This window comes from Centropristis striata, chromosome 16 (assembly GCF_030273125.1).
Source record: "Centropristis striata isolate RG_2023a ecotype Rhode Island chromosome 16, C.striata_1.0, whole genome shotgun sequence".
Classification (NCBI taxonomy): Eukaryota; Metazoa; Chordata; class Actinopteri; order Perciformes; family Serranidae; genus Centropristis; species Centropristis striata.
The window spans coordinates 21,118,281-21,132,982 of NC_081532.1; the positions used below are offsets into that span (position 1 = coordinate 21,118,281).

Genomic DNA, 14,702 nt, shown 5'->3' on the forward strand with positions numbered 1-14,702 from the left:
CTCTCCAAATTCAGCATCATACAATGTCAAGTAAGCGTCCTGCTACAATTGTTTTGCTGCTTGATACAAAAGAAAAACCTGCACTGTTCTCATCTTCCATGACTAATAACTCTTTGACACCAGTAACCAGGGTTCAGCCCTTCTTTTGTCATTTCAAACCAAACCAGTCAAAACGGCTTTATCCTCTTTTGGGGGAAAATGTGGTGTGAAAAAAGCACATACAGGGTTTTCATCTTTATAAAATGTTTAGCTATGTTATACGTGGAGGTAAAATAAAGGCAAAATATTTCTTTTTAATGAGGACACTACAGATTTACAGTATGCATCAATCAATACTCATGGATCTTTTTTCCCTCTGTCTACAGTACCCATTTATAGGCATTAAATGGACTGCATATAGTAGAAATACATATTTCACTCACGCCAAAAGAACAGCCTACAAAACAGACGTCCTCCCTCTAATGAAAAATTGACAGAAAGTCGCTCCTCCAGGACGGAAAGTGCACTGCTGCTGTTTGTGTCATGTCATAGAAACCACTGAGAGTGAATCTCATGTTTTGGATGTGATTATCTTCCTGTCAGTGATCTTAGTGGTCTGACACTGCTGCCTGAAGCTGTGTGCTGCTGTAGCCTGGCAGAGGCCAAATCAGCAGCATGGAGGTCTATGAGAACAGCCGGCAGACAATAACCTTATAGATTCAGGTTGAAAAAAAATATACCCAATGTACCGATTAGGGTTGCAAAGGAATGGAAAATTTACATTAGATTCCTGGTAAATTTCCAGAAACTTTCCATGGGAAGTTAAGCTGGGGAATTTTGGAAAATGGGAATTTCTGTTAGTTCTGTTGTTTTAGTCAAGATTATACTAAAATATATCTTCCTCAACTATATTTAAGTTTCCTGTTAAGGGCAAACCTTCAATTTAGTAAATTCCCTGTTAATTCCCATTAATCCCATAATTTCCCATTAATTCCCACCGAAAGTTTCTTTAAAAAATCCCAGAATTCCACAACCCCAGGACCGATGCACCCTATTGAGTATACCTTCAGTTGCTAGCGTAAGTTCGCATACCAGCTCATGAGCAATGTGCAGTAACCATAATGAGCTTGAAATAAATAAAAAAACAGACTGAAAATGAAGAAAATCTGAATGGATTGCATTAGAGCCTTAGTCTGGCTAACACCAGACTAATGAGAGAATGAAATGAGGGCTAGTCTGGCAACGAGCAATGTATTTTTCCGTAGAGGAGGTGTGGTTTACGATCCTCCAGAGCCGTTTATTGGACGCTTAGAATGTCTATCAAAAGCGTCTGTAGGTAGCTCTTAGCCAATCAGATCAGTTATACCAGATGACGTAGTAGAGCAACAGAAATGGATGATTGTTGTGTGTCTGTGAGAGAGTGTTGCTTGCTGCTTTGCTTCTCCAGTTCTCGCTTTCTGCAAGATTATTTATTTTCACGCTTTATTCCCCCTCATGTCATTCAGCCACACACATCCACTGATTTTATGGGCAATAATCAAGCTGCTGCGGGCCTCTCGGCGGCTCCGCTGTCCGCGGTAGCGGGGCTATTAACCGTTAGCGGCTATTAGCTATTAGCGTCGCTAGCGGCTATTAGCGCCGTTAGCGGCTAATAGCTAATAGACGCTAACGGCTAATAGCCCCGCTACCACGTAGCCCCGCTACCATAACGCCGGTGATCTCAGCGGAGCCGCCGAGAGACCTTTCGCCTTTCAACTTTCGCTCTAAACTATTTAAAACACCATCTACAGCTAAAGAGAGTTTCGCGTCTGCTGCAGACATGTTGGATCCGGAAAACTACAAGCTTCCAAGTGCCGAGTAGTACGCGTCATCGTCTTGCCGTCCCTCCCCGCTCTGTGATTGGATCCCTAAAACAGGGCTAAGATCTCCCTCAAGTTTCCAGACTCCGCCGCAGTTCGAAATTAAATTTGAGCGCGCAAGGCAGTCTGGGTACACCCAGGCTATTAGAGCCTAAGGAGCAGAGGTAGATAGTTGTCAGACACTGATCAGAGCTGGCTAATGATTGGTCAGTCAGCATTCAAGGGGGAAGACTAGGGTCAGTTGAATGTCCCTTTTAAAAAAAATGTTTTTTACAATAATTCTTGCAATTTATGGTGTCCTTTACAACCACAGTAGACAGTTGTGCATTTTTTGACCTGTATAGCATCCCAAGAAGTGTCCATTGAAAACACTCCTAGCCAAAGAGATAAAGAGAGAATTTGGGTGGGACCACAGAGCAGATTTATCACTGTACTGCGGAAAGGGAGAACTACATCAGCCCGACTCCCCCAGTAAGAGCTTGGACTGTCTACCAGCATTCTTGTTAGCCAATGACCTTACGAACTAAATACTCTGAGACTGGGTCAACCAGGCATAATGCACTCCAATGATTATGTGAAACTATCAAGATGTTGGGGTGATGCAAATCTTGAGATCAATCTTCTTTTTTATTAGCTTAAAAGAAAAACAGCTTTATTATAACTTTCTTGCGATAAAATCTATCCCAAGTTTATAGACTGAATTAGCATGCTGTACTTATGCATAAGCTTAGCATTTATCTTGTCTATTTCCCTTTTTGCGTAACCAACAAAGCACCATAAAATTTTATTATATAATTATACATTCCTGAGTTTTCTGATTCCCTGTATTTCTGTGAAAATGATGGCCAAATCAACCGATTTCATAGCAGGTGAAACGTTTATAGGTCATTGGCTCTGTAAAAGCCTTCACATATGGATTCAATCAGAGTGAGTCCAACTTTTTCATATGCTGACTTCCTTTCATATAGACTGAGAGCTAGTGCAACAATTCACTCAAGGAGTTTCATCTACCTTCAACACAGGACTTCAAAATGAACTTTTATCAACATCTTTGACCAAATCATCAAACCTTGCAAACAGAAAGTTTCAAGTTTCAACCTGTTGATTGAAGAATGCTCAGAATCAACAGGTTTGATGCTTTGGGAGCGCTAAGAACATGAACTGTCAGAAAGCTTTTTCAGTGGAAAGAGGGCTGAGGGTCTTTCATGGAAAGAACAGGAATCACTGAGGAGGTACAGCACCCTTAGGAAAACACCTCTCTCTAGGCAACAGGCCCAGGGTGCAGAGTGCACTGCCCCGACATGCTGAGGCAGGGGCTGTCCTGTCTTACTGCCTGCAGCTCTGAGAGTTGAAGGAGGAGGAGGAGGAGGGGAGCAGGGCTACGTGCTGTTTCAAGCAGCACCCATCTCAGGTGCATACAATGTTTCTGATTTCTGCTGAGGAAAAACTGAAGAAAAATAAAGGGTCATGCTTGTTTCACAGATTTCATTCAAAGCTTAAATGGCCCAAACAGTATTGAAAGTACAGCAAGTTTAACTCATATTGTTGCCATGTATATGCCAATCCTCTTAAAGGGACAGTTCATCCCGAAATCTTACCTGTAGTGCTAATTAACAGTCTAGATCATTGGAGATATGGCTGGAGAGATGCCTGCTTTGTCACGAAAATATGGAACTATTCTGCACTCTGTTTTTGGTGCTCAAATTCCCCAAAAAACCGTTGACATTGCTGTTGACTTTTTCAAATGTATTTTTGCCACTTTTAACATCACAAGCAAAGTGATATATTATATTTGAGAGAAGGCAGACATCTTTACATCCAGTATCTTGAACACACAAAAACTCCCACCGAAACAATCTAGATTTATAAATAGCACTGTGGCCGAAATGACCACAACTTCTGCTCTGTAGCTGCTGTGAAAGTCCCATATACGTCTGAAAATCAAGCGTGGTCATATCTGGATCCCGAGGTGCACACAGTCCCATGAATTTCATCATCTTCTCCGGGAACTTATCTGCCAGTACAGCACTAACACATCGGTATGCATCAAAATAAACTGATTTTGCTGGAAATTTAATTTCTATAAATGGATCAAAAGGGTGCAGACCTAACTTCATTATGATACCAGTGTGTAAAAAGTCTGAAATCATGACAAGAAGCTTACAAGTTCAGCTCAAGGAGAGTTTTGTTATGCAGGGGATTCTCAAGAGCAGATATCTGCACTCCATGATGATTGATCCCTTTGCTGTGGATCAATGTACGTTTATTAACAGAACCATTTTTCATGCTGCAAGGCTGTTATTTTGGCTCTGTTTGGAAGATGACTGTTTCTTTGTGTATAAGGCTAAATAAGGTCAAGTGTTATCTGTGGCAGCAGGGCGTGTTTACAGCATTAACTGTCGATGGAAAGAAAGAAGAAGCTCAGTTGACTAGAGTGACCTGGAGGTATTGGGGCTGATGACATCAACACTGATGTATCTCATGCTTGAGATAGAGTGAGGTCGTTTTTTATGATACTAATCACAAGATCTACACTGATATAAAGGCTCCTGTTGCGAGCATTAAAGCCAAAAACCACTATTGTTCCACTACAACTAAACAGGAAATATGATTTAACTTGATTTTCACTTGTCTGAGGAACAAGATGGTATAAAGCTGCTTTGTGATGTCAAGGAACAAGAGAAAAGCAGTGGTGTGTAGAGGACATTTAGTAAACAAGGCGTTTTTAGGGACATTCTTCAGGAAATAGTTCATTGAGTGACCAGAGACTGCTGGGAAGTTGTCAAAAAATAAACAACAGATTGCTGCACATTTTATGATATTTGTTCCGGGACTTGTCAAATGAGTCTGTTAACTCCCATTAATGTGTTTTGATGGCACTGCGCCACAGTGAACTATAAAACAGAAAGGCTAATACCCCGCCGAGGGGCTGACAGACTATTCTGGCTATTGCCTAAACAAAAGGCCAGAAAAGTAAAACAGCTTCCCTGACTCAGTAATGAAGGCGCCATGGGAATGTGACAGTAATAGCATTAATACAGTGACGGCAGGATAAATTATAATTATATAATATGTAATTTACCCACACAGGATGGCAGGTACGTGATTTAACATGCCACGTTGATAAGAAAAGAAACAAAAGAGAAAATTATGTTTAAATAAAAACGAAGATATACTCCTAGAGGGAGTACTGTAGTTTTCAAGAGACTGAATGCATAATTTTTTCATTAACTTCCTTTGTTTGCACTGCAGCTTTTTGGCATAAACTGAACTCAAGCCTTACATTTCTCAAAAGATAATTAGAATGACCTATTTAGACGAGACAATGCTGACAATATGCCTGCAGTGTTTTGGGCACACTGTGTCTGAGACAGAACTGTAGGTCCAGTGAGTGCACTGAGGTGATTTAGGGACAGAGTAACTCCAGCTCCACAAAAGAGAATTAGTGTCCTGATTGATGAGCGTGTTACTGAACACATTCAACATGCCATCAACTCTACTCAGACTACGTCCACATTAAGCTAGCTAAACTTTGAAATGGCATATTCGTGTGAAGAGGATTTGCATCTAAATCTCTTCTTCTCTGTCTTCTTTTAACTTGGCAAACAATAAAAAAGCAACATTGCAGCCAACATCTGGTGAGGAGTGGGACAGACAGCCCAGCTGAGTAAATCATTATTTCATGGCCGGGACATCGTCTGACAAAATCAACATGAATGCAATTTAGTGACAACAGCTATATCCACATTTAAAAACTTAAAGAGGACAGAAAGTAGTCTTTTTCTTTTTGCTGCCTCACAGCCTGTTACAGGGCCAATGTCACGGCTGCTTACATCTGTCCTCTCCTGCTCTCTGTGGTCATCTATACTGTATTCATTAAAGTTTGATTTAATTTTAATTTATTTTATTTGATAGGGACAATGCAGTTTAGATACAGGACATGCGTGTGCTGCATATAGAGATATAGCTTCAGCTAATTTTCAACTCCTTACAACTACATACAAAATCACAATACTATAAAAATCCAATATACAATTACCCCATCTACAAAATAGAATAAAATGACAAACAATTACAATATACATTTAGCCTGAGAAAAATAAATAAATAAATGAATGAATAAATAAATAAATAAATAAATAAATATTGTGTGCAAAACTCCATCGTCCCACCGTCCCCCCTAAGCATCACTGTATAGGTCTGTATACGTCTCTGCTTTCCCAGAAACGCTAGCACCAACTTCAAGCATAATAACAACAATGGCTGACTACATCGTCTCTCTACAAATGTTAAGATAAGATAAAATAGAACTTTATTAATCCCAAAGGAAATTCTGGCTCCTGCTCCTGGCTTTGACAGCCTACATTGGCATCCAAACATGACTGGTACAACACATTTGCCCTGCTTATCTTGATCACTATAGACAGCGATTATGTTCTTATTAACACTGAAAGCAAGAAGTTAATGTAAGCCTTTTTCATAAGCTAACGCTAGGTCAAACTAGCTGCCTAAAAGATTACCTGGTATCGATCACATTGCAGTTAAATAAATAAAATAAAATACACATTTTAGTTGGTCTTGTTGATCGTGATAATCCCGCCCCCAGCCCCTGACGGAAGTGGTTTGCCGTTTGAAACCAGGAAAGAGTTGGTGCTGCTCTGGAACCAGTATTCTTTTTCTTTGGCTGACGAAACGCCAAGAACTGTTTCAAGATTCGGCACCGTCTTCGAACTTCCTTAGTTGAAAACAGGTGTATGCACACTTTAAAATTCAGCATGGCAGTGTTTCTCTGGCAACAAAAATAGTCAAAGTGTTGAAATCTAGATAGGCATTGCCAATTGATTCAAACCATCATCGATTATCAACCATCTGCCAAAGCCTATTTGTTGTCATTTTAATATTTTTTGTTTGTATTGCTAGACAGTTAAATGAGTATGAAACAGCCCATAAACACGTAAACCGGCAGCCATTCCCATGCTGCTGGATGAAAAATATTTTCAAAAAATCAACAGAAATCCAGGTTAATAGCAGCTGTTCCTGTGTTTATAGCTATGCTGACATTTCAAATGATCAATCACTGAGAAAGTTAGAGGTGGCTAAAGGTTGTCTTCTGACTTAGCTGGCTGGCTGGCTGGCTTATGTCATCACTTTGGAAGAGCTCAGAGGTCCCTGTACACACTGAAACACTGCACTGGCATTTAGATATTTACACACACTGGAGGCTGTTTTAGAAAAGCTCTGTTGTGGGAGGAGAAAATGCTGAAATAGTCTGTACAGAGGGCTGAAAAGGAGAGGAAAAGATTTCTTCACAAATGTAACCAGCTTAATATGGATGTAGTCTCGGAGGGTTGACACATTTACTACGATCACTTATATTTTACAGTTCACAATGCAAAGATTGTGCACTGTAGACTGCGCTCAATAAAGCCTCGGAAATCAGAGCCTACATAGAAAGAAAAGTACTGGCAAAAGTGTCCGTGTTGGGGGCCTGCATTTAATCCCCCTGTAGCACTTTTTGGACTTTAAGGAGAATTGTTGTCCTAGCCACAATCCATTGGTAACCCTTACAACGATCTGCTGTCAAATAAATAAGTGATTCCCTGAAGTAAATCTGTCTTTGCTTGGACAAAAGTAATGCTGACAACCAACCATGTGCCCCCGAAGCCAGGCACCTTAGAGGTTTGACACACACATTTAAATGATTCACTACCATGATCTTATTCTTGGCGGTATTTTAAAGCCTCTAAAATTGTTTAACCTGATAGCAATCTGACGACACGGCCAACACACTGTCTTTTAGAGTTTTACTGCTCCATCTCTGGATGAAAATAGGTTCTACAGATACCCACAGACGCACCCTCTATATACTAACCCCAGGCAGTTTGGAGCACATATCCTGCAGTGTTTCTCATGCAGAATAAATGTGCTATTTTTGCCTGTTCTAAAATGGTGTATTTTGATATTTATGCACACTGAAAGACTGAAGAAAGACGTTAATAATGCTCTAGACAAAAAAGGAAGAGCCAAAGTTTTGTGTGGCCCTGCCACGATATTGCCTGCCTCGTATATGTAATTATTCACTCATTTCTCTACATGAATTCTCTTCTTTGCACAAGAGATTTGAACATATGATGAGACAGCTGATAGAAAACCAACAGAAACCAATAAACCTGTGACCAGTTGCACCTCCAAGAGCAGATACTGGTGTACCACAGTGAACAGGTGAGCTGGAAGACCAACTTTCAACAAAACTTTCTGGCAAAACCTTCACAAAATAGTGTAAATGATGAACATCGCTCAGCTCAACATCAAAAAGCATCAGGCAGAACCGACAGACGTGCAACGTTTAATGTGTGCACAGTTTAGGATTCATTCGATGAAGATACACTGCTTGTTTGTGCTGTCTAAGTTGTCAAAGTAAGTGATGTGCAAGCCAGAGTGCACTTGCTGAATAATCAATAATAATCTCAACAAACAATAGCTGGCACTGCCTCTGGTGTGCAGAACTGTAGCCATGCCATTTACCATATGTTTGAACCGCTTTGTGGGACTATAGCAGCGAAGAAAATTTCAGAAGACGTTCCTCTGAAATTCTTGTCTGAGCCAGGACGAGTGAAACTGGCCGCTGCCCAGTTCAACCAGCATCTGACTTCCATGTGTGGACCTCTCCTCTTATTCGCTCCCTCTCTAGCCAGGGGAGTCATTTGGCCCTGTGACACATGCCCAAGTGGGCTTGCCAAAGACTGTCGGGCATGTGTGAGTCATTCTTAGTGAAACAAGAACATGGCCGGCTCCTCGCTTGGTTGGAGGAACAGTGGACTAGGATCTCCAAACATGGCTGCAACGGTTCGCTGCAAAGCACATCCTGTATAAAAATGACAAGGATTTGTTTCGTGTCGAGGGACTGCTGGCGCACAGCGAGAACCTGTCAAAACCTTATGGAGCATTTCCTTAACCACTGCCCCATCTAGGTTAGCTCGTAAGCTGAATATTGATTTGATTGTTGAAATAAATGCCTTTTAATCATTCAGACTGTCATGCTGTTTAATTGACTTCATTTTATCACTTTCTTACTTGTCTCTTGCACTTACATCACTTTGTCAATGTTCTACACACACTACAGCTGGCAGCACTGCTCAAAGTGGCTAAACACAGATTTCTGCAGTGCAGTGAGCTTTAAAATGTAATTACCATCTATCATCTGTTTGGCAATTCAAATAAGGTTCATTCAATGTACATTCAGCAACTCATTTTGAAGAAATGTGAACCAGCCAAATTCATTAGCTGTCCTGCATTGGATGGGCACAGGAAGAGGTCAGTGAAGTTCCTTTCAACAACTATCTTGGGCCCAATCTCCCTGTGCAAATGAGCGAAGCTTTGGGGATTTCTGGCTTTGCATTCCATAATGCTGCAGAGACTGAGCGCCTCACAAAGCCTGACTGCAGCAAATTCCACACAATGGAACTCCACTTTCCCTCCCTGACTCACTAACACTGTTACTCAGTCAGACCAGGCCACTGTTTTGGGCCGTGAGCAGGGTGAGGGGGTAAAAGACATTAAGACTTTTGGACGGAAGACAATGGCTGGCCACTGACCACCAGGTAGTTACTCATACAGAGCTCAAAGGAAGGCTGCCACAGTCATGTGTCTGCATATCAAAGCCGTTCCCAGGCACAACTATGCTGTGCAATCACGTCTACAACCTGGTGACACTGGGGCACCAACCCCCACTGAACTAACTCACCCGCCTTCCTGCAGCCACAAACACTAGATTCTGATCAAAATCCATTCAACCGACTAGTCAACCAACACACAGCCACTGGACAACTGCATCTTGTTAACTTTCTGCAAACCTCCATGAGGTATGCAGCGTCAAAATGGTTGTCAACAGTAGCTGTGTTAAGAACATCATTCATCATAGTATTGAAGAAATTAACTGTAGTAAAAGTACTTTGCAGGAATCACAGAACTACAAAAGCCACTTTGTAAGTTTTGAAATTATTGGCACAGAATATGCAGATTTGGACACCAAGCTAGTTTGAATCGGAATCGTACACAATAACGCAACCAAACATTACTGGTGGTAATGTTTAGACCAACAACAATCATGTTTTGCAAGGTAAAATTGCTGTTTTTGTCAATGGAGTCTGGTGGTTTTGAAGAAGGCATAGATAAAGGCCTCTCGTTGCCTGTTGTAAAGGGCTTTCTGACAGAAGGTAAAAGGGTCAAATTATTCTTAATTATAGCGTACATTTAAGCTGATACTCAGTGCATTTACATGCACAGTTTAATCAAGCTATGCTTAAAAATCAATTTTGGCATCTAATCGGACTTCTGTCCTTGTCCCAGTTTACATGCAACTGTTAAATTGAATAACTGAGGGGGAACGTGTCCTCTTCCATAACAGTGGGTGGCAATATTGGTCGTTTCAGCAGGTTAATATGGCCCCCTTTTCGGTTGACCTCAGTTGGACACTTTGTGCCGTCGCTACTGAACAGCTAATGTGACCGGCTAACGCGAGCGGCTAATGTGACCAGCTGATGTGATTGGCTAATGCGACTGGCTTTCTTGAATGTTTTTGTTCCGGGGGTCATACGCCAGCGCGGGGTGTGGGGGGGTGGAGTATGTGAATGTACGTTGTCTTATCATACATGCCAGTGAAAATCCAATTCCAATAGAGTTGGAGAACTCCGACATTAGTCGGACTAACACGTTTACATGCTCTTCAGTTGTCCAGTTAGAGTCAGATTAAGGCAATAATTCGTTTTTTTCCAAGTGTCTTATAACCGTACTAATTAACTTTTAGTTGGCTAAAATCCATTATTTTGCCCCTGTCCACAGCAGTACACATCACTCTTTTCAAAGCCACCTGACTCCTTTAATAAAAACAGTAATTTTACCTTTCAGGAGTTGATGGTCAGCTACTGCCTTGAGCTTTTGGTTTGTTTGTGTTATTGTGTGACTTGTGATCATGGATCAGAACATTGCTTAGCTTCTGTGCCGGTACTCTGCTTCTCCAAACAAGAAATGTACTGACCGCTGTCAATAATACACACTAGCAATGGACAAGGATGACATCATTCAGGAACATAGTTTGTAAATAGACTTGGATAAGTAGCATTTTTACACTAAAACATACATAGTTCAACCAAAGTGTTAATGTTTGGATTTGAATACATAAGAAAAACTACTGGGAAGCAAAATAATTATATAAAAACTGCAAATATACATAAATAAATATTGGACCCACCATTTAACAGATTCACAACTGACTGACATGTTTCCACTTGTGTATAGTAGAGCTTCATGGTCACAATGTGATTATTTTAGACTTATAAACTTTGATACTTCATGCCATACAAAGACGTACAACTTTTTTCTTGAGGTGCTAAGTTAATACCGCTTAATAAATAATGTTTTACATTTGTTGTTGAAAAAACAAATGTAAAAATTGAGTTAATGTAAAAGTAATAATTTCCCCAACTCCACTACATCCCTGGGAAGATATGCAGCAATGCCATTACAGAGAGGAAAGGCAATTTACTATCATGCCGCAAACAGAAAGTCCTTAGAGAAAACAGCTGAAAAACAAATGTAGGCCAGAAAAAAATCTGATGAAAAAAAAAAGAAGAAACGTCCATGTTTCTTGGTCCAAGTGTCATGTAGAAAAGCTCTTGGCACAAATCCCATGTGCAGTAATACTTCAGAGCCAAGACTTCTCTACTGCCATGGCCCAGAGGAAACAGAAAGAGATGCTTTGAGCTTCAAGAAGTTGAAGACACTAACATTCATAGTTTGAAACCACTCAAAAACAACTGTCAGTTTGGCACCTTTGATATCTGAACAGTGTTTGCTAATCATGAACATACATATTTTTGTATATGAATACACATTTTTGATTGATTGTTTTCAATAGAAACAAACATATACCACTTGGGGGTTTCCCAATCTTTTGTAATCTAAAGTGAGTCACACAGTGTTTCTCTAACCTAAAGAGGGAAAATCCAACAGACATAACAAAGATAAGCAACATCTATCTGTGCCCTCTACTTCTCCTAGCTTGGGTTAGGTCTAGAAAAAACCCTGGATCTGGATCTCACAAGAATGAACAACACTAAATGATTGAATTGGTAATTAGGACATTTAACTATTAGAAAATACCAAAAAAGGACTATGTTTTGTGTGCAATAAAAGTGTAGGCTACAAGTGCTTTACCTTTCCATCACATTACATTTGTGCATGTTCAAAGTTTATGCTAGATCATCTCTTATAAGTGAAATTCCTAGAATGGCATGTTGCCAATTTGAGTGCAGTGCCTTTACCTATACAGCACATACCATAGCTCCAGGTCAGGAGTCTCTACTGCAAAATATCTTGATCCACTATTACTTAATCCTGCAAAGCTCTCAGGATCTAGAGGAAGAGGTCTGACCCTAAGGACCCAAGCTGCTAAATCATCCCTTAAAAAACAACAACCAAAGACCGAAAGACAGTTAGACTCTACCCTACATACAACTTCTCTGTACAGACATGCTTTGACTGCCATGTTATGAGGCTTAATTTGATAAGCCATTGCTGCAAAGACACAACTTTGGAGTAGAGAGGAGTGTTCCAGCCAGTGATGTGCTCAACATTTTATCCAGCAGAATGAAGGGAAGGCTGGGCAGGAACTTCATTCATGTCCTGACATGACAGCCGAGCAAGGGGGGAAAGCGACAAGTGGCTTCAAAGCTCACTAGCATGAAAGCTTTTGGGAAACCACAGCATGTTCTCCTGCTGTGATCAGCCCTCTAACAGATTTAGACACATCCTACAGAGGACCTAAACAATCCTTTCATTGCTGTGTTGAAGGGCGGACTTTCATCTTTCCTTTTTGGGGGTATATCTGGGCAGGGCTGCAACCATGCTCCCTTAGAGGCTGTGGGCTGACCCCACATGACAAGAGGACAGGGCTAATTCATGCTGCTGTGGTACAGGCTGGCTGAGTTGCCCCTTTGTCCCCCTGAATGAAGCTATTTATAGGTCCATGCATTATGGACTGAAATGCACAACAAGATTGCGGCGGGCAATTAAAGACAAAAGGGTGGCACATATTTGGTAGATTGGACAGATCTGGAGCTTTGTGTTCCCCTCATTGCAGTTCTGAGAAACTGTGGCGAGTCGACTACATCAAAAAGGAAATTGTTTAGTTGGGCGACTGTGGCAGAGTGCTCCTGACAACCAGGACACATTCACAAGTGCTTGTCAAGTGAGAATTATTTCCCTTCTTTCATCTCAGAGGGAAAGTCAAATATGGAGTTTAACCTGTGAAACAAAACCCGTCCGAGCACAATGAAGAAAGGCTTTAGAAACAGCTACACATTTTGTCTCTATCACAATGTAGTTTAAAGAGCCATTGTTAAAAAGCAAGCCTATTGGTCAAGCCTGAAACCTTGAACAAGGATCCTTCTTGGAAATTAAGAACACATTTCCCCCAAAACATGACAACACAACCAATGAAGGCTACCGAATGGAACTGTGATTAATCACATCTTTAACAGTCATCTCACTGTTCGCGTTCAATGACAAATAATCAATGCTTGGCTCCATGAGGGAGATGTTTCTGCAGTTCCTTATACACGCTCTCTCATACAAGGACCTTTATTGAAGAGCCTGACCCTCCACATTGCTCGGGGCTGACTTCCCCAGCTGTGTGACCCCTTAAAACCCTCTTCATTAACCTCTACTGCCAACAGCTGAACTCTCTGGCAGGTGTCATAACTTCGTGAAAACTTTTTTGGAGGCATTGTAATAACCTCCGCACTACCTCAGGACCTACAAGCCTTTGTTAGAATTTGAACCAAAATCAATGAAAAAAAAAAAGTTTGTTATAACATGTCATTAATTGATGCAAAGAATACCAATATAAGTTCACCACAGGCCTGGGAAAAAAATGCACAGGCTCTAAGCATTCATTGCATTCCCGGCTAGTGTGCCCTAGGGGTTGGTTCCCGTTAGATTTATGGAAAAAGCTACTTACAGAATGGTAGTCTGAGGAGAAACTGCTGGTACGGTTTCCAGGTTTAGATGCATACATCTCACGGTGGTTCGGAAACATAAACAGCGACTAGGACAACTGAGTACAAAGTGTGGTCCGCTGGCAAACAATAACAAAGCCACCGCGAGTAGACACGGAGAAAAGAGCTGGCCAGCCCGCAGCGCCATTGCTAGCAGTGAGCCGAGCAGAGCACAGACCGCCAGCTGCCCCTCACACACACTGAGAGAGAGAGAGAGAGAGAGAGAGAGAGAGAGAGAGAGAGAGAGAGAGAGAGAGAGAGAGAGAGAGAGAGAGAGGCAGTGTGTTACATTCAGAGGTAAGTCCTAAGAAAAGCAAAGAGGAAGAAGATTTGTCATTATTTAACTTAATGTCATTAGATGATACCAGTTGAAAATGTCTAGTCTTCAACTATATGTCCTGTGTCCAACAAGGTGATTTACAACTATTACAACTATACAACAGCGCCCCCAAATACCATTATTTAGCAGAGTAAAGTATCCCCTTTACAATTTACGTACCGGTATGATGATTGATTTTATTTGACCATTCTTGATATAAAAATATGAAACAGCAATCTGTGCCATACGTTATATAAATAAATAAAAGTAGTCAGGGATGACACAATAAAGCCCTAAGCTTTATTTCCATTGTGGTCCCTATTAGACAGGAGACAGGGGCAAGTAGCAGCATATCATACATACATCAAACATGTATCATACGTACATACATGCATGCATGCATACATATATATATATACATACATACATACATACATACATACATACATACATACATACATACATCATTCATAAGACACATACAACTTA

At 40.9% G+C, this 14,702-nt stretch overlaps 1 protein-coding gene across 1 annotated transcript in view; it reads right to left on the bottom strand.

Moving 5' to 3' along the window:
- Positions 1-14,077, bottom strand: part of LOC131988413 (peroxidasin) — a 68,284-nt gene extending 54,207 nt beyond the window's left edge. Inside the window, exon 1 of the mRNA XM_059353520.1 lies at positions 13,858-14,077. Within this exon, the coding sequence (XP_059209503.1) occupies positions 13,858-14,042 (185 nt within the window). The 5' untranslated portion in view covers positions 14,043-14,077. The remainder of the gene's footprint in view (positions 1-13,857) is intronic.
- Positions 14,078-14,702: the final 625 nt, after the last annotated feature.